Below are 20,032 nucleotides of genomic sequence, written 5' to 3'. Positions count from 1 at the left end.
GAGTGGTATTTCTCAGTACATGCCTCTTCCTTTGCAGACTTCTTAGGGAGTTGGTCAGATTATAGGCCACAAGGGCTCAATTTTGAAATGAGTCCTTTCAAAGAAAGACTGTCTAGATCAAGGACATGCCAACAGTTGCCTTATTTCCTTGGTGAAAAGAAAGAGAGGACCTAACTACTCACTGTTTCAGGCCATTTAGGGACTTTTGCTGCTACCGCCATGACAGTCAGGAATAACTCCTCTTCACATCCGTGACTGATACAACTAGACCTTCAGAGGGTTGTAGTTTTATACAGTCTCAGTAATGCTAATACTAACCACTGAAAAATCATTAGCCAACCCTCCTCCCCATCATGAAATTTGGCTTATAAATCATTAGATTTTTAAAAATAAAAAATGTGAGGTCCTTTTATTTGCTTTCTGGTTTTTGAGCCTTTAAAAATCACATTTTCAAGATTTCTTGGCAACCATAAATACAAGAAATGAAATCTGAGGCTCAGGAAAAACACCAAATATCATGAGACTTCAAGATAAAATCACAAGAGTTGGCACCCATCCCACCTTCCAAAATAATTATTTTGCTCAGCTGATTTTTGCATTTTGTAAATGCTACAAAACATTTCGTAACAAGGGAATTGAACTCAATAGGTTATACTAGGATCAAAAGCTCCAGGACACACTGTTCACCAGTAGAAAAACTACTACTATCAAATAAATTCAAGGAGTCTGCTGCCATAGAGTTGGGGTCACGGGAGCCCTTTAACAGACAGCTTAGAATACAAGGATGAGGCTGGCTCTCTTTTCTCTTTGGAGCTGTGAAAGAAGCTCACCCTAGCTACATGGAAGTGCTTTCTGCCCATTCTGTGAAACTTTTCAGACATGTCTGTATGAATGGGAATGCAGGCTTCAGAGTGGTCCTTTCATAATAAGGACTGATTTCAAAAACGTTTTTCTAAAGTAATCCATTCAGACATTCACAGTGACACACGAGTTCCTTAAATAGCTGTCCAATGATATGAAATTTCTCTAGGCTTGAAAGAATTTTATTTTTTATAATTTTGAATAATTTGTTCATTTTTAATCATTTTTTCTGTTATCAATTTAAATATTTACTGCTTTAGAGAATTATGGGGCAGGTCAGATAATTATTTAATAATAGTTGAGATTCAAAAAGTTTTATAAAGCTTTATAAACATTAAAATGGAAATTGTCAGCATCGCATGTCAAAATGTACAAAGTACATATACTTAAATCAAACTCTAATAAGTTCTCAAGCAGCATTTTTTCTTACTTTGCATATCTGTCCACTTCTATGACTGTTGATGAAAATATTTTTTGAGGTTTGTGTGTGTGCAGTGAAAGCAATGTTTACTGACATTTACTGATAAAAACCAAATCCTTCCAAACCTGTCTAAACCTAACTATATATAAAACATGCTGTAAATTATACTAATAAACAGCAAACTAGCACCGCTTTTGAGATTATTGAGAGAGGTGTTCATACGTATAGGTACTCTAGTCTGATTATCATGATAATCTGCTAACGTGCCCTATTTGAAAAATATTGGATCTTTGAAACAGGATGATTATTATGGCCTCTTCTCTATCATTCTCTTTATGGCATACCTTAGAAAATTTATAGTTTAGTTTATTTCATTGACTCAGATGAGTGTTCTCCATGCATAGTTAAATCTAAATGTTTAAAATACTTATACAGATTTCATTTACACTTGTATTGCTCATTTGTAGTAACCCTTTTAAAAAAATCAATAGCAGAAGACACTGTTTCATGACTTATGCTATCAGTATGAAAAACCAAGTTTTTAATTTTAAGGGTGAATAAAAGTAAATCTGTCTTGGGTTTTTTTGCTTTTATAAAACCTTAAAGTTGAAATGCATGTCTCCCCCAAACTTTGCATGCACAAAAATGTGGTTTAGCTTGAAACTGATATGTAAAATAGTTTTCATATCTTGAAGTGGAGGGGAGTGATTAATTTTGATCCTTGAGTGTGAAAGAGTGGGGAGGAGGTTGTTACATTAATAAATCTAGTAGATCCTTAACTGTAGCAACTTGAGTTTCAGGAAGGCAGCATGACCTATTGGATAGGGCACTGAACAAAGAGTTAGAAGATCTTGGTTCTGTTCCTGGCGCAGACACTGACACGGTTTGTGACCTTGGGGAAATAACTTCTTTTTGTGCCTCTGCTAACTTTTCCTTCCTTTTTCTCATCTATTTAAATTATAAACTTTTTGAGGCAGTCTCTTTCTCACCTTCATGTATATACTGCCCCAGCACGATGAAGACTGTCCCAGTCTTGATTGGGACCTCTAGATTGTAACTGTGATGATATACTACTACTAATAAAGCAGAGCTGCACTACAAATGGGTTTCCAGTTTTCTTATGTTAGAATGACTCAAATACAACCTCAGATTGTTCAAACGGTCTGTCCCTTAATGCTACCATTTAAATTCACTGAAGGAAGAAGCAGTTTTTGTAACTATAACTATGGTTCCAGTTTCATAGCTGGTGAAATTTGACATGGACTTTTCTCTGGCAGAAAATGAATGCTTAGCTAATAATACAGAAGTTCAGTGCACCTTATAATGTAGCCTGGTATGTGTTGTTAAACTGATTGCAATACATTTTGTCTGTGTATATTTAAAGCAAATAAAGGGTGCCAGAGTGACTATCTCAAGAACTGAACTGTTTATCTGAATGGATACTACATGTACAGCAGCAGTGTAATCATCTCCAATTGGCTTTATTGCCAAAAACTACAAATGGGAAGAAAGTAGCTGTTACTGAAATGCCCAGTCAACTCTGGAATGTTGTGACAACCCAGAAATAGATTTGCTTTACAGTTCAGGTTTCAAGGCAATCATTTAAATATTGATAGTGGCACACCCTCTCACAGATGCCTTTGTACAACGACTCTAGTCGAATGACAAATGCTGGTGGCTGCAATGTGACCCCAGGAATGGTATTTAGATTATGCAAAGAGACTCTGTTTTATCAGAAACCTATTGTCCACCATAGTATTCTGGCTTGATTTCTTCTCTCTTCTTTGAAAGAAGATTCTCATTGAACAAAGAATTTTCATTTAAGGTTGTGATTTGAGTTAAAACTGGAATTATCATTTTCTAGACCCTAATCTACCATCTGTTGGATGGTTTCATTACAAGGTTAGTCCTGACAGAGTCTCAGCGAAGACATTTCTCCAACAGTACTTGGATGACAGAATAATCAGCCTGCATAAGTATAAGTGAAGGGTAAGGAGGCCATTTAGATTAAAAATTCTGTGTGAATGTATTTTACATAGGACCCATCTCCTTTTTGTCTAATTAAAGAAGCATATTATTATGAGTTGGATAGTGCATTGGGGGTGTGTGATTTAATTTAATTTTTCTGAAACATAATTACAAAGCACAAAAACTAGATTTTTTTTCTTTAGTGCTATTGAAGTAAAATAAATAACATCACATGGATTTCCCAAATACATTAATTAAATTTATTATTTATGCAGTCATAATATCTAGAAGTCCCCACCATGAGCATGGCCCCATGTACTAGGTACTGTACATACATATAGTAAGAGAGAGCCACTGCCCTAAACAGCTTGCAATCTAAGTAGATAAAACAGGAAATTTTATTCTCCTTGTACTGGTGGGGAAATGAAAACCCGGAGTAAGTGACTGTCCAAGAGTAGATGTGGGGAGCTGGGGACTGAACCCAGATTTCCAAAGTCCCAGTCCAGTGCTTTAAAACTATCTTTTCTCTTGGATTAAATAAAAATGATGTATAAACTTTTGTGAAGTTTCTGTAATGTTAACAGTTTAGATGCTTTTTTCATGACCTGCAGTGGGTGGGTGTGGTTTTATCTTTTGTTTTTGGTTGCCTTTTTTTTTTTTTTTTTAAACTTATTCTGATTTATTTTAGTGTTGCTTTGTCAGGAAGTGTAAAAAGAGCATGCTCTTTATCTAGGGCTGAATGGTCATCCCATAGTGATTTACTGCTTCAACATAACCTTCTCCTTTGCATGAAATGTATTAATACCATGTAGAAAATACTTTGTTGGCATTTCTGAATATTAGCTTTAATATGCACAGTATTTATCACTGGGGTTAATCACAGTTTCAAATAATTTAAGTTGGAAGCAAGTGTAAAATAGCTGAATAAACATCCGGTCTTCATGTTGATGAATCTATACTGAAATGATAGAGGGTGTAATCAGTATTTACTATACATCTGAGTATAAACACAATATTTCCTGTATACAAGAACAGTAAAGGCTTATGAGAAAACTTGTCTTGTTTCTTCCATTCAGGTGTTTTTCATTTAAAAATGCAATTATTTGCTTTCCATAAATAAAAAAAAGTATAATTCCAAGAATCCTTATGCTGTCTAATAATGATCATATACTGTCCAGGCAAGTTCACTTAGAACATTTCTTGCACAAAGAGAAATCTCTTCAATGCGTCCCATGCTTTATTTCTGAAAATTAGTTTGCCAGCTATTATACAATATTTAAATCCCAGAATGCATAACTACTTAATAAAAATTGAATATTCCTAAAGTATAATGCAATGGTTATAATCCATGTGCTCTGTTCCCAAATTTGAAGATTCTGAATGTGTGTGTTGATAGCATTTGATATCATTACTAGGTAGGCTGTTAACTTTATATATGCAAAAAAGCAGTGAAATGTGATTTTTGCCTTCAGTGAAGTCACATTTAATTGGTGTGGATTCATTTTCATGTCTACTGAGTGAGGTAAAAAGCTTTGTCCCTGCCAACCAGACCTTAGCCCCCACCCTCATGCCCAAAACACATACAGATCCCTTTGTTATATACCTTAAATATGTTTTTTTAATATTTTGAGATTAAGTGAATGATAGTATGAATGTTTTGTTGTCATTTTGAAGGATATTTCATAGGATTTATCCAGGGAAGTCGTACTTTAAAAAAAAAAAAAACTGATTATACTTATTAAAGCTATGCAGAAGTATAGGGAAGGACTTTTTTCTTCTCTTTAGCCAATAACCATCTGTAAGTGCATTTTGAAAGGAAATGATGAGAAAGCAAGTGATGTTATCAGAAATAAAAATCAGAAGCCCTGTTGCAGGAAACAGGAAGTTAATTTTAGTAACACTGGAAAATGGCACACTGAGTCAGCTATGGATAGGAACTAAAAATAATAAAAACAAGCACAAAAGTATAAATCCCTTGCGCAGCAAAGTAATTACAAAACAGTCCACTAGGAAAATAATTGATTTTAGCCGACTCAAATTATGCTTTTTCCTTGAAATTTCTGAGTAGAATGTTTTAGAATATTTCTATGCATGATTTGTACATCATTAAAACTAGTAAGCTAACTGGCAAAATGTATTTTGAGTGAATGTATGTCAGTACAATTTGGGTATTCCATAAGAGACCTAAAAGCAATTTAGGACTGTTACTCTAATAATCTGATATAGCGTTTAATCATAGTGTACTAGATACCAGCCTTTTATTGCTTATATGTTATCCTTTGAAGATCAATGTTGCTGTCACAGATATGAAAATTGTAGCCTGGCAACACAGATCCCACTCTACTTGGATTTATCCTTTAGAAATTTAGGTCCTGATTCAGTGGAGCACTTAAACACATGCTTAGCTTTTAGCATGTGAAGATTCACATTGACTCGTGCTTTCCTGGATCCAAGTCTTAGTAGGTGAAATTTAGTGATAGCAATGGACTAATAGCATCAGATTAGAGCTAACCAAAGTGACAAGTGCTCTGCAAGCGTTGCCAGACAGCTCAGGCACTTAATCTCCCTTCTGACCTATAAAGCTCTGACTAAAACAAATTGGAAATAGTATCTCAATCATGACAGTGTATTTCTGCAGCCTAAATATTTCTACCAGAATCTAGTTAAAGAACTACCATACTAGCTTTCACTTGAGAAATGAGCCAGAATTTGAATACAGATTTCTAGTTATAAAAGCTAGTACCTGTTGTGTAGGAGGCAGGCAACAATGCAATTTATCCCTTTTTTCTGACCTCAAAATTTGCTGCTATGAGAAAAACAAAACCCAGTTTCTTACATTATAGAGAAATGTAAGCCGTTGCATAATAGGGGCTAAAATTTGCATTCCATTCGATGCCAAACTTGCCTCCCCCTTACACCAAACTCTAAAATAATCCTGAAACTCATTCCCACTTCAACTTTTGCATATCTGGTCTGTGGCTAGCAGGCAGTTTTGTCCAGAAATTTGAGATTTGGGGGGGCAGAGGGAGATGTTCTGAAAATTCTAGTGTATGGGTACTGGAAGAGTTGTTTAGTGTGGTTTTTATGTTTTTTGGCCATAGCTCAAAAAAGCTTTAAAAAAATCTTCAAATGAGTTTTATTTGTAAGATTTTGGTAAAATCTAGTCTGTGATTTTCAACGGAGCTGAAGATCAATGGGTGGCAAATTCCTTAATCCCTTTGAAAATCTTAGCACTAACGTGCAAGACTTCTGCTGTTTCCTTAGGGAAAGGCACATTAGGAACCTACTGGCAAATTAAGAATGTCATAATCAACCATTGGGCTCTGGCAGGCTGTAAAAGAGCACCAAGTGACTGGTGGAAACCTACATTTAAAACCTACATTTAAACCTACATGTAAAAAAAAAAACTTTTTTCCTATCCCTTTTCCTTGGTAACATCGCCTTCAGAGTGTAAACCAACAAGACATAATCACAGCCTCCCTCCCATTAGCCAGCTGGAGCTCCTATCTCTGTTACCTGTTCTTGACATGTTCTGTTCTGTGTCCTACCAACAGGACAGGCATAAGCGGACTCTTCATTCCTTGTGTGCTTTTACCATTCTTGGCTTGGTTGGTTGTGCCTGCAGCAGAAACTGCCAATAACCCTTCACTCTTCTCTGAGAAAATGAAGAACAACTGAAGGATGATGTATCTTGAAGGCATGTATGGGTGCTGAGAAGAATCCAAGAAATGAGTTCCTCCATCAACCACCCATGCAGTGTTTGGGGAGATACTGGGCTTGATGGACCATTGGTGTGACCCAGTATGGCCATTCTGATGCTTTTATGAGGGAAGGAGAGGAATCTGCTCTCTCTCTCTTCCTTCCTCGCAGTCTCACTGTCCCTGAATCAGACACCAGGCTCCAACACCTTCTCAATGGGGTCGCCTTAGAGGGAGCAGCATGTGAATGTTTCTGTAATTATGCCGTTCATAAAATTTAACCCTTTCCTTGCAAGGGGGATGTGATGCTATAACATCCAGGCTCCATGTAAAGGGGGAAGAGGGAGCACCACCGACACTGGCCACCAGTGTCCCACATTCAACAGGATATTTGTATCGCCCTATGCAATGGAAAGATCTTCGCACACACACTCATTTCCCCTTTCCTTCTCCCTTCCTCCACTGACAATTGGCATGCAGCAGAATAAACACTCCTGAGTGACCTACAGTGGGGGTTTTTTCCATGGAAATTACACATTCGATCTGAGCAAAGGGAAAGACACTGGGTTTAGGTAAAAGATGGAGGGCTATGGAATCCATGACTTCATAAATACCATTCACAAATTAATTACTATGCCCACAAGTCCAGAGTGAGTAGAAGGCTTTATGAAATGCAAAACGAATCCAGGTATGGGGACTGGTGAGGAATTTACTTGTGGTGGCTGGCTGGAGAGCAAGGTTTCACAGCATTCCTTGAATTTATACATGCGTATGCTAGTGGGGCTTAATCTGACTCTGGAAATATTAGAGGTTTGTGACAACTGAAATCTTTATATTTGAATGCTTTCTTTTTCTTCACTGGGTTGGATTCATGGTTTCACCTAAAAGCCTTATTGTGTCTGAAAAAAATATTCCAGCCAAGAAATCACCTTTAAAATAGAAAATTCCTGAGTGTATGTACTCTGTGAAAGAAATGGATGAAAAAAAATTCCTTCCGTTGTAGATGTTGCTACTCTTGTTTCTTAAGCAAGTAAGCAAAGCATGAAATGCTTGGAGGTAAGAAAGGCAATACAAATAATGAAGAGCTCCTCTTGAATTTGGAAAGGCACTGTGTGAGTTTCCAAACAAATTATGGAATTCTTTTTTGCTTCCCCTAATAGACTAAAGACCTGGATATTGAAAAAGGACATCCAATCTGTACGGAAAGTATTGCTGTATGTATAGAGGGGGTTGTAAATGAAAATCCCAGAAGTGAGCTCACAGCTTTGCCTTGTGCAGCCTTGACTTTGAACCAGACTGTTTTAATTTTGTCATAAGATACTAGGTTTTGTCTGCCCTGGTGTAGTCGGCAAGTTTCCATCTATTTTTATCCTGCACTACCAGTGGCTGGAGAAAGACTGCTGCTTTCCTCTTGTAGCTACAACACACACTGCTAAGCAGTGAACTCAGTGTAATCAGCTGGCTAAGGCTCAAAGACAGCCTTTTACTTTATTAGGGAAAAGAAACATGCTTTGAAGAGGATTCTAGCAGAATTATTCAGAGGAAGGTGATAACAGATTGTGAGAAGACCATACCTTGACAGGCCCAAGTGTCAGCAAGAAATCAGATTTTAACTGCATGAAGTGGCAGCTGTCCTCACACTAAAGTGAACGAGACAAAGGAATAAGCACTGGACAGTCTCTCTGAATGTAAAAGAGTAAGGACGCTGACAGAATTTCAGTTTTCATCTGATAGTTCAGTTTAAAAATGAGAAATCCAAACAAATTTTGGTGTATGGACTAATAAATTATGGTTACAATGAATAGTGATTATAACAGGGAATATTTAATCTCCAGTGAGGGGGTTTGAGAGTTAAAGAATGAATTTGGACAGTGATGGAATGGATGACATCATCAGTAAAGTATCCATGTTGGCGATGGAGGGGAATTATAAAAAGGTAAGAGACAAAAAGAACTCTTGTCTTTTAACAATTGCTCTGTTTTTGCAGAAGAGAAACAGTTCAAATCTGAAAAATTGCCAAATACCATTCACAGCACTCTGTTACAGCTCATCCAGATAATAGTTTCTTCATGATTACTTTTATCTTTATTTGCTAAAATAGTGAAACATTCTGGTGTATTTAACACATGACTAATTTTCATTAAAATTTTATTCAGTGTTTGGTGTATTGTCATGTTCTGAAAAACTTCTGACACTCTACATTTAGTTGTCTAAACTGTTATTTCAGAAATAATTCAGAAACATTGTGGTCCCCTAGTTTTTAAGGCAAATGACAATGCAGTTTAAGAAATGAAAATTTTGACTGTTTTCAATTTATTTGTTCTTCTCTGTAAATACATCTTGAAGTGAAAGATACAAAAACAACTGTTCTATGGGTACAGGATTTTATAAATATGATAGCCTTTGTCCTTTTAAAAATAAAGTATGCCATGTATAGTTTTGGAACTTTAAATATAGTAATTGTCTACATCTGGTAATAACAGACCGAAGGCAAAAATAGCTTCAGTTGCATGGTTGAAGTCCTGACATTAACTGCAAGTATATGCTTATCCCTTCAGAGCTGGGATGTTATGCAACTTCTCCCCCCTCCCCAATGAAGCAAGTGCTGCTTTAAACTGTTTCACATTATATAGGAGTATCATTCCATAACCGACCCACCATCCTCAACTCCCAGTAACTACAGCACCTGACAGCATCCATCCCATTGTATTTAACATCAGCAACTTCCAGCGTTTGGCTTAATATTAAATAAAAAATTGCCATAACCCTGGGCTGGGGTTTTAATCCAATTAAATGTTCATAGAATAAAACATTTTTATCTTTCAAACACTTCTATAGGTTGTCAGTGTCCTTGAATAAAGCTTTGCCTAGGTGAGGTAATATTTACATAGTATAATTGCTACTACATGTTAGTTCTAAATATACATTTTAGTAAGTTTTGTATACACTTTTACTCACTATTTCAGATGACATCTTAACGTATAAAATATATTAAAACAATGGACTGCATCCTAATCACTTAGGTGATGTAAGTATTACAATATGAACTTTGTTCACGTCTTTGGAAGATACCGTAAGTAAATCCCCAGAGTTGACTCATGCTGTACTGCTGTTTATTGGCCTGCCATGGCTTATAGAATCATAGGGTTGGAAGGACCTCAAGAAGTCATCTAGTTCAGTCCCCTGCACTCATGGCAGGACTAAGTAATTTCTAGACCATCCCTGACAGGTGTTTGGTCTAACCTACTCTTAAAAATCTCCAATGATGGAGATTCCACAACCTCCTTAGGCAATTTATTCCAGTGATTAACCACCCTGGCAGTTAGGAAGTTTTTCCTAATGTCCAACCTAAACCTCCCTTGCTGCAGTTTAAGCCCATTGCTTCTTGTCCTGTCCTCAGAGGTTAAGAACAACAATTTTTCTCCCTCCTCCTTGTAACAACCTTTTATGTACTTGAAAGCTGTTATCATGTCCCCTCTCAATCTTCTCTTCTCCAGGCTAAACAAATCCAGTTCTTGCAGTCTTGCCTCATAGGTCATGTTTTGTAGACTTTTAATCGTTTTTGTTGCTGTTCTCTGGACTTTCTCCAATTTGTCCACATATTTCCTGAAATGTGGCGCCCAGAACTGGACATGACACAATACTCCAGTTGAGGCCTAATCAGGGTGAAGTACAGTGGAAGAATTACTACTCATGTCTTACTTACAACACTTCTGCTAGTACATCCCAGAATCATGTTTGCTTTTTTTTTTGCAACAACATTACACCGTTGACTCGTATTTAGCTTGTGGTCCACTATGATGCCCAGATCCCTTTCCGCAGTACTACTTCCTAGGTAGTCATTTCCCATTTTGTATGTGTGCAACTGATTGTTCCTTCCTAAGTGGAGTACTTCACATTTGTCCTTATTGAATTTCATCCTGTTTACCTCAGACCAATTCTCCAGTATGTCCAGATCATTCTGACTTATAATTCTATCCTCCAAAGCACTTGCAACCCCTCCCAGCTTGGTACCATCTGCAAATTTAAGTGTACTCTCTATGTCATTATCTAAATCATTGATGAAAATATTGAACAGAACCGGACCCAGAACTGATCCCTGCGGAACCCCACTCATTATGCCCTTCCAGCATGACTGTGAACCATTGATAACTACACTCTGGAAATGGTTTTCTCACCAGTTTTGCACCCACCTTATAGTAGCTCCATCTACGTTGTATTTCCCTAGTTTGTTTAAGAGAAGGTCATGCGGGACAATATCAAAAGCCTTATTAAAGTCAAGATATACCACATCTCCTGTCTCTCCCCATCCACAAGGCTTGTTACCCTGTCAAAGAAAGCTATCAGGTTGGTTTGACATGATTTGTTCTTGACAAATTCATGCTGACTGTTACTTATTACCTTATTATTTTCTAGATGTTTGCAAATTGATTGCTTTATTATTTGCTCAATTATCTTTTCGGGTACAGAAGTTAAGCTGACTGGTTTGTAATTCCCCGAGTTGTCCTTATTTCCCTTTTTGTAGATGGGCACTATATTTGCCCTTTTCCAATCTTCTGGAATCTCTACTGTCTTCCAAGACTTTTCAAAGATAATTGCTAATGGCTCAGATATCTTCTCAGTCAGCTCCTTGAGTATTCTAGGATGCATTTCATCAGGCCCTGATGACTTGAAGACATCTAACTTGTCTCAGTAATTTTTTAATTTGTTCTTTCCCTATTTTAGCTTCTGATCCTGCCTCATTTTCTCTGGCATTCACTATGTTAGATGTCCAGTTGCCACCAACCTTGTTGGTGAAAACCGAAACAAAGTAGTCATTTAGCACCCCTGCCATTTCCGCATTTTCTGTTTTTGTCGTCCGTGTCTCTCCCCCTCCCCCCTTCCCCCCCGGCAATTGAGTAACTGGGCCTACCCTGTCCTTGGTCTTCCTCTTGCTTCTAATGTATTTGTAGAATGTTTTCTTGTTACTCTTTATGTCTCTAGCTAATTTAAACTCATTTTGTGCCCTGGCCTTTCTAATTTTGTCCCTGCATACTTGTTGTTTGTTTATAATGTATAATATATATTTGTTTACAATCATCCTTTGTAATTTGACCTAGTTTCCACTTTTTGTATGACTCTCTTTTTTGACTTTAAGATCACTATTAGATTGTTTTCAGTGTTGTATAATTGCCAAAAGGGGGAAAAGTCTGAGCTGATAAGCATCCACATTAATGACATCTTAACAACCCCTGCAGGAAAGTTCTTGTAAGGGAAGATGCCATGTTTGGAACAAATTTCACACTGTTGCCCAATAAAAGTACTTCAATAATAACTCTATATTTAAATCAATTTACTGTATAGATAGATATAAAATCTATTGTATATACAAACTGTTAAATCCCATATCAGAGTCAATTATTGTTTGTTCATCCATCAGTAGTAATGTATTAGACCATTATCTTTTACTGACCTGCTTTTGTGTACACTTCATTCCACATATAACAATCAACTAATGTTCCAAGTTGCTTTTGTGGGATTCAAATTGTTAACATACAGTATAAATGATGGGAATAAGCCAGTGATATTTCAGGAACAACATTAATAAAACTGAGCAAAACAGGAAAGCTAGTCTAGTAAATGTTGTCTAAAGCACTCTCCGACACTGGCTTAATTAGAAATAAAACAACTCAATAGTACCTGTACTCCCAATACTCTACTCAGTATTAGACTGTTCCTTTTTCTGAGGAATATAGAGCTTTCTTGTCAAATAAATTTGCCCTATCTTATTTGATAAGTAAGAATTGGAGGTGTGGCAGCAAAGTATTTTTAAACCTTTTCTTTTATTGTTAATCCCAAGGATGTTACAAACAAACTAAAGTAAAGAAAGAAAACGTAGAGTTAATCCAGCAAAGGAAAGTGGGTGTAGCCAAAGCAAAGGAGAAGTAGTAAACTGTTGACAACATGTACACAATTGTCTTAATCCTTTAATTGCCAGAGGCATGGCAACATTTGTATTGTTCACCTTACTTAGTCCTTGGATGTAGATCATTGGGTCAAATTCTGCTCTCAGTTACACTTGTATAAACCCAAATGACTCAGTGGAGTTTCTCTGGATTGGCCCATCTGTAACTGATGAAAGTCTTGCCACCTGTGTTGTGTTGAATCAACAAATGCATTATATTTCAAATATCCGGTATATTGTGGGGGAAAAAACGGTTAAAGCTTTTTTGTTAACCCCCTGTTCATACATGGCAAAAACCCCTTTGAATTGAGTCTATGTACAAAATCTGTTGGAAAAAGACTGCCTTACAGGGGCCAGTTTTCCAGATACTAAATAGTACTCTCTCAATGTGTCCAAACATCATTAAATCCTACCCTTCCACCGGATGTGATATATAATACCTCTCAAGAAACTTTCATAATTCCTATCCACATTGGTCTTGTCATGCTTGTGAATTTACAGACTAACAGAAAACAGCATGTCACCCTCCAACAGAGAGTAGGTCATTACAGTAGTGAGGGTGACAGGACTGTAGATCAATTGCCAAAAAGCAGCTATTAGTGACTGAGGAAGTTGTCATCTCAAACATACAAGTCAGTTCAGATGTTCAGGCAGCAGATAATTACATTAATAATTAAAATTTAAATAGTGAATACATGACTCATGGAACCAACTTTATATTGTCATATAGGAATATTTGGCCACTACTAAAAGATCTTTGGACAGATTGACTAACTTCTGTAACTGTTTTGCCAGGGCAGGTGCCCGAAGGTTAATAGCATAACTCTCAACCCTCCAACTTCCAAATGAAGTGTGTAATACTTGCCTTTTTAATGTGTTGGTAAGACAACGTGGCATACATAACTACACAATGAAAAATAACAGATGCATGTGTTGTTTATTTATATAGTACTGTAAGTCTGGAGATTGGCTTAGGCTTTTATTTTTATATATATAATACATAAAACTTTTTATAGGCCTCTAGTTTGTGCTGTTGTGTCAGCGGAGCTCTAGGGATGTTTCTCCTTTCTAATATTTGGCAAGAAAGAACAGATGGTAAATGGGTGGGACAAATGTGGTAAATGGAAGTTACTGCTATGGGGATGACAGATGGGTGAGAGGTTTTTCATTTCTTGTGGGAAAGATAGGGAATAAGAAAATAAATTGTAATGTATGGGTCAGTAAACAACAAAGCTGTAAGTAATATATATTTTTAAAAGCAGTAATTATATAGATGTGGCATGGTAGAATGTGATCACAGATGGTCATAATGATGGCCTCCCCATGGCATTTTAGTTGTTAAATTACCGAGGAAAGCTTTGGCACTTCTCTTAATGTAAACTTAATTGAAGTTAGTGTTTTAGATATAGAGATTCTCATTTTCCTCTCCTTGACTAAACCACAGATACCTTACTGGTTTAGTCAAACTGGCCTTGAAACTTAACTTTCAAAAAGGTTTTTAGGAACCTAGTCACACACAATCAGTGGTTGGGGAAATTAATCCAGGCATGAGTTCTGTGCTAGACCTTGATATATCCTGATGAATACAACATGTCTTTTTTAGATGTTCTTGTAAATATTTTTGGTATCATTGTTTAAAAGAAAAAATAAAAACTGAACAGTTCTATTCCTGTGATTAAAATTAGATCCTACAATGGATATGGAAGGAAGAGATTATGAAATGTTTCCTTTTCCTTGAAGAAGTAGTCTAGTGCAGGATGTAGTGTTCAGAATAATAACGCTGTTCATTTATAGCATTTATAATTTGGGAAGAATTAAGAATTCAAACCTCTTTTGCTCAGTAAAACTCTAGGTGATGGAATAGAAGGCAAACTCATGAAATTAGTGAAATGTAACATTTGCGTTCTCCTAGCTAACATGTACAAGTACAACTTTTTTAAAGAAACTTTTTGTTAAAATTATAGTGCTCATTTACAAAAGTTCTGCTGTCTAAACCTTTTAGACTGTGCTTTAGCCACAGAATTGATTCTGTAATGAAAATCCGTGTATCTCAGTACAGATTTAACAGAAATGCCTGTCTTTGACCATACATGTATATAATACAATATTCTTTGTTAATGTTTTGATATTCCAAGTATTTCATAGTGATTTTTTTATGTAGAAAATAATTTAAATATTCTTGGTAGCTGAGGAATTGTATTATTGATTCGGTTCCTATCTGAAACCAAGTTTCTTTAATATCTTTCTCAGAATATTCAGTGTACCTATTAAAGTGATCTATCTTTAGCATGAAATCTAGCTCTCAAGTATATTAGGCTTCTTAGGAACTGTTCTCTGTTTTATAACAACTAATGGTACAACTGATTCCTTATGGTCATCTTCTAGAGGATGACTTATAAAGTGGGATAATGTGGGTTCAGTATTGGGAATTATCTCCAGTAATGATTTAGTGGATAAAATAAATCATAGATTGATCAAATGTACAGATATCAAACTGGGAAGAACTGCAATCACAGTGGGGGATGAATCAAAATTACAGAATGATCTGGAAGTTTTAGAGCAATCTAAATGGGGCAAAATGTGTAAAAGTAAAAAAGCAGGGGAAGAGTAACCCCCAGCACAAGCATAAAAGATGAGGATGCTACTTAAAGAGCAGTACTTCAGAAAAATCTGTGAGATGACAGAGATTGACAGATGGCACATGAAGTCAAAATGTAGTGCAGCTGCAAAAAAGGCAAATGCCATTCGGATCTGAATGTAGGATTAGCAATGGTAGAACATGGGAAGTGTTAAAAATACTTCGTCAGCTTGAAGTGAGTAATGTATTTTTGGCATCTCATTTCTAAAAGAATATAGATACATAAGAATCTGATGAAGGGCCACAAATGTGATTAGAAGATAAGGAAATTAATTGTGTGATTTGGAGAAAAGGGATATTTGAGATAATGCTTTTTTTCAATTTGCATTAATATATTTACAGTATTGAGAGAAATAATAAGCAATAGACTTGAGGAAGAGCAAACACCATAAAGCTATAATCAACGTGCAACCAATTCAGAGCATGGATTGTCTCTCTTCTGCATTTGTACAGCACCCAGTGCAATGGGGCCTCGTTGTTTGAGGTCTTTAGTTACTCCTCTAATGTAAATATTTAATTGTAATACCTTAACCACAGTACCTTACCATGTGACCTTCCCAATCCAGTACCTTAGCCACTGTTTCTTAAGCAGAGGGCTTAAGAGTAGATTAAATGGAAGAAAATATTGCTCTTTGCAATAACTGGAGTAGAGACGTGTTTTTCAACATGTGGGGCATGGCCTTCAGTTGCATATTAAGGAAGTAGAGGAAAACTACTGTCACTGCGACCCAGTGGGAGCAAACTAGGACAGAGAGAGAAGCAAGAGCTTGCTCTCCTTTAGCATTGCTCCTTGTCTTCATCCTTACCAAGATAGAGCACATAGATCCATGATGAAAAAAGGGTGAGAACCACTGAACTAAATGACACAGAATTTAATTTAATACTAATATTTACTAAAATCTTGCACTTTTACATCTGAGAATCTCAACAAATTTTCGGAAACATTAATGACATTCTACTTAAAATATGCCAGATGTATGAAAGTACATAGGATGAGGCATGATTATAGCTGTCTGATGCCCCCTCACTAAGGCTTGGTCTACACTTACCTCGGCAATTCGGTGGCAGTCAACGGGAGTTACATCGACTTCTGTGCTTCTCTTCTGCGCGCCATCTTCACTGAACTGCGCTGACAGGAACCGCATTCCTGTCGATGCAGCGCTACTCCACTTGAGGAGGTGGTTTTAGTACGTCAACTTCTGGATCGATCTGACAGTAGCGACTTTGCCGCCATCAGTGTAGACATAGCCTCAGGCTTTGATCCTGCAAAAATTTAGAGCATTGTGCTTACTACTACCATGAATTGTTCCATTTGGTTTTGGTTGATCTAGCCATGCTAATAAACACTACACACAGTACTGTTTGCTGTTTGAGTGGGAAAAGCTTTTGTAAAAAAACGTAAGTGAAAGAGTAAAAAATAAGTTAAATTATCATATGCTAAAAATCTTGAGAGAAAATAGGTGTTTTCTATATCCTAGCCCAGTCATCTAAGATGTCATAACTAACATGTGAAGATTACATTAAAACTCCTAAATATTGCAACAGTAAAGTATGCCTTGTTAATTGAAAGATTTTGAGTAAATTTTATCTATAGCTCTGATCTCTCTAGCCTTTTTGAAGATAAAGGCATCCTACCCAAATGACTAAAGAATCACAAGAGATCTGTTAAGTTGTGAGGACTTCTATCATCCACCATACTGGTGACTACAGGCTTGAGTTCAATTTTGTGACTAGCTTTGCCCAGAATATAGACGTCACTAAAGTGGATTTACCTTTAATGTTTAGATTACACAATTCTTTGAATTTGTCTATAGTGTAAATGAGCACTGTGTGTGTGTGTGTGTGTGTGTGTGTATACATATTTAGAAAAAGTTTGTGATGACTATGTAGCTTTAAAATTGCAAGCCTCAAAATAATCCTAAATTTTATATTAAACTTCAGATACTAATGTAACATTTTTGTTTTTCCATCTGTATTGATTCAGAAATCCTTATGCATCTACAGGACAAAATATTGTCACTAAGTACCATAATACATTTGAATACAAAGTCAAAAATATAAATTTGTGTAGATTTAGACTAATTTAGTATATAGTATGTTGTATGAAAAGAGTGCCCATTAAAAGATTATTAATTACTGACTAGTACTGTTTGTGTAAACCCATGATATACTAAAAACACTGGGTCGATCAGTTATATCAGACTGCTCATCAGCAAAACATGCCTAGTGCGATACTCATTCCTTAGAGAGTGTGGGTTCCCTAATACTCCAGAATTGGAAGTGGAGTTAATGGAAGGCATCCCCTAAAGAAGCTGGGGAATGGTGCAGGGGCTCCTAATGACTGGTACAGTGAAGAGGCAGCCCCCTTTCCCTGTCTCTTAACTCTTATATGAGGGGAGGGCAGGAGTCCCAACAGTGGCCTTGGAGGCCAGGTGTGGAGTGGTGGGGGATTGACGACAACCCTCCGCTAGGTGGAAATGATTAAGGAAAGAAATGTCACCTGCACTGTACAAGTTATTACCTGGGTAGTTCCCAAATGAGTTGTTACTAAAGATGCAGCCCCACACCTTTTCTGTCTTTCTGTGTGTCCAGGGCAAACAACCCGGATTAGTGATATTGAGGGGGCAAAATGCTGTCAAAATATGGTATGCCATGGTTTACTTACTTATAATTAGTAATCACATTTTAAAAAATTATCTTTCATCTAACACTAATCTAGTACTTTTTATATTCAAAGCACTTCACAGATTTTAATTAATTAATCCTCACAGCAACCTTGTGAGAGAGATAAGTAGGTATTAGTATTCACTAGAATTCAGGAATTCTTGGCTTCTAGTATTGAGACATGGCCCATTGGTATATAAGGCCTATTACAGAACTCACTGGAGCAGGGGTGGCCAACCTGCGGCTCGTGAGCCGCATGCGGCTCTTTGGTCATACAAATGCAGCTCGCGGTTCTTTGCATGCGGCTCTTTGCTGTTTGAAATTGACAAGCTTTTCGGGGGAGGGTAAGAGCGGAGGGGAAACTGACAAGCTGCCGCCAAAATTGACAGATCAGCACGAATTTTCGGCGGAGGGTAAGAGATGAGGGGAAACTGAAAAGGTAAATGTGGCTCTTTGTGACTCTTCGTCTCTGACTGCTTGGCCACCCCTGCACTGGAGAGTTAAAAATAGTAATGCATAGTAAAAATAAAGAGGATAAGAGAACTGGAAGTGGCAGGGATTGACCTGTATTTGTTCTAACCTTGTTGTATTTAGATTTTTGATACTATAGGATTATATTTTGTTTCTTTAGTGAGTGCCTTTTTCACATCTTGATTTGCTTTTCAAACTGACATTTTTCTAGCTTTAGAAAATGCTGATAGAGATTAATGGTACAGGCATCTTCGATATGCAATAGATTGCATGAAAAATCTAATCAAGGAGACATTTGCTGGGGTTTACTTTATGGTATCAGCACTTTTGGTGTATTGAAAACGAATATACCAGCTTATTAAGTTCAGTAAATGTGCTCTTAAAGCTATTGATTTTTTGTGTGCGCGCGCGGGCTGCATTATGTTACTTCTCCATGTTTGGATAGAAAAACTATGTACTAGATGAATGAAAGACCATAAATTACTGTAGATTTTAGAGAAAACAGTAAACAATGAGCATCAAAATCTAGGTTTATTCGTTACTAAACTAGGGCTACTAAAGGAGGCTACCGGAATTCATTAGACAGAAGGTTTCACTGAAGCTGAGGGATTAATGTAATTACTTCAAAACAGACAATGTGGCAAACAGTAAGCTAAAAAACAAAGTAAGACAAACAGTAAGACAAACAAGGAATTAATGCAAAGGTGTTCTGTAGATTTTATCTGGCTTGTGCTGTGTGAAGTAGACTCTCTTCTATCTTTTTAGCTGCTGTAACTAAATATATTATGTACTGATCACTAGAGAGACAGTTACTGGAAGTATTTGCATGGTCTAGCATAGGCTTTCATTGTATGAGGTAAAATGTAATAAAATTAAGATTTAAAAATAAATTCCGTGTCCTCAGAAATGTGCATTTTATTCATTAGTTGAAGAAACTGCTGAAGTTAGTTTGGATTGCTATCTTTGTTTTCCCTCTCTAATTTTTTCTCCTAATGCTGTTCTTCAAAGTTGGGGGTGGTGGCATGCTGCTACAATTAGAAACCTAATGCACAGTTTTATGTTGGAAAAGGTGCAGTAGGCCATATCCAGCCATTCTTCATTAAACAACACTCACTGAAGTCAATGAAGGTTTGGCATAAAAATCAATGTTAGGATATGGCCTACTAGTAATTGCTGAAGTCTGCAAAAGGATATAGTCTTAAGGCATATCATTTTATCTTAATGTGGAAAGATTTGTGTGTGGAGTTACCCATGCATCATTAGCTATCAAAAGTATTTTGGTTTTCAGATGTTTCCAGTGAGAGGCAATAAAGTAACAAATAAGAAATGGTTGGGAGGAAAAAGTGGTATTGGCAAAACTACCTATT

General features: G+C 36.7%; 1 protein-coding gene across 6 annotated transcripts in view; it reads left to right on the top strand.

Annotated features, from left to right (window-relative positions):
• The window catches only part of SCHIP1 (schwannomin interacting protein 1), a 110,628-nt gene that overhangs the window by 53,309 nt on the left and 37,287 nt on the right, over positions 1-20,032 (top strand). The window contains exon 1 of one of the 6 annotated variants that reach the window (XM_067545341.1): positions 8,283-8,884. The exons of the other annotated variants lie outside the window; for them this stretch is intronic. Within the exon in view, the coding sequence (XP_067401442.1) occupies positions 8,807-8,884 (78 nt within the window). The 5' untranslated portion in view covers positions 8,283-8,806. Of the gene's footprint in view, positions 1-8,282; positions 8,885-20,032 lie in introns of those variants that run through there. 6 annotated transcript variants of the gene reach the window in all.

Source organism: Emydura macquarii, unplaced genomic scaffold (genome assembly GCF_026122565.2).
Source record: "Emydura macquarii macquarii isolate MOO-44397 ecotype Brisbane River unplaced genomic scaffold, CSIRO-AGI_Emac_v2 contig_18, whole genome shotgun sequence".
In the NCBI taxonomy this organism is placed as follows: Eukaryota; Metazoa; Chordata; order Testudines; family Chelidae; genus Emydura; species Emydura macquarii.
Note: the sequence above shows the minus strand (reverse complement) of the source record. Positions and strands in the feature narration are given on the sequence as shown.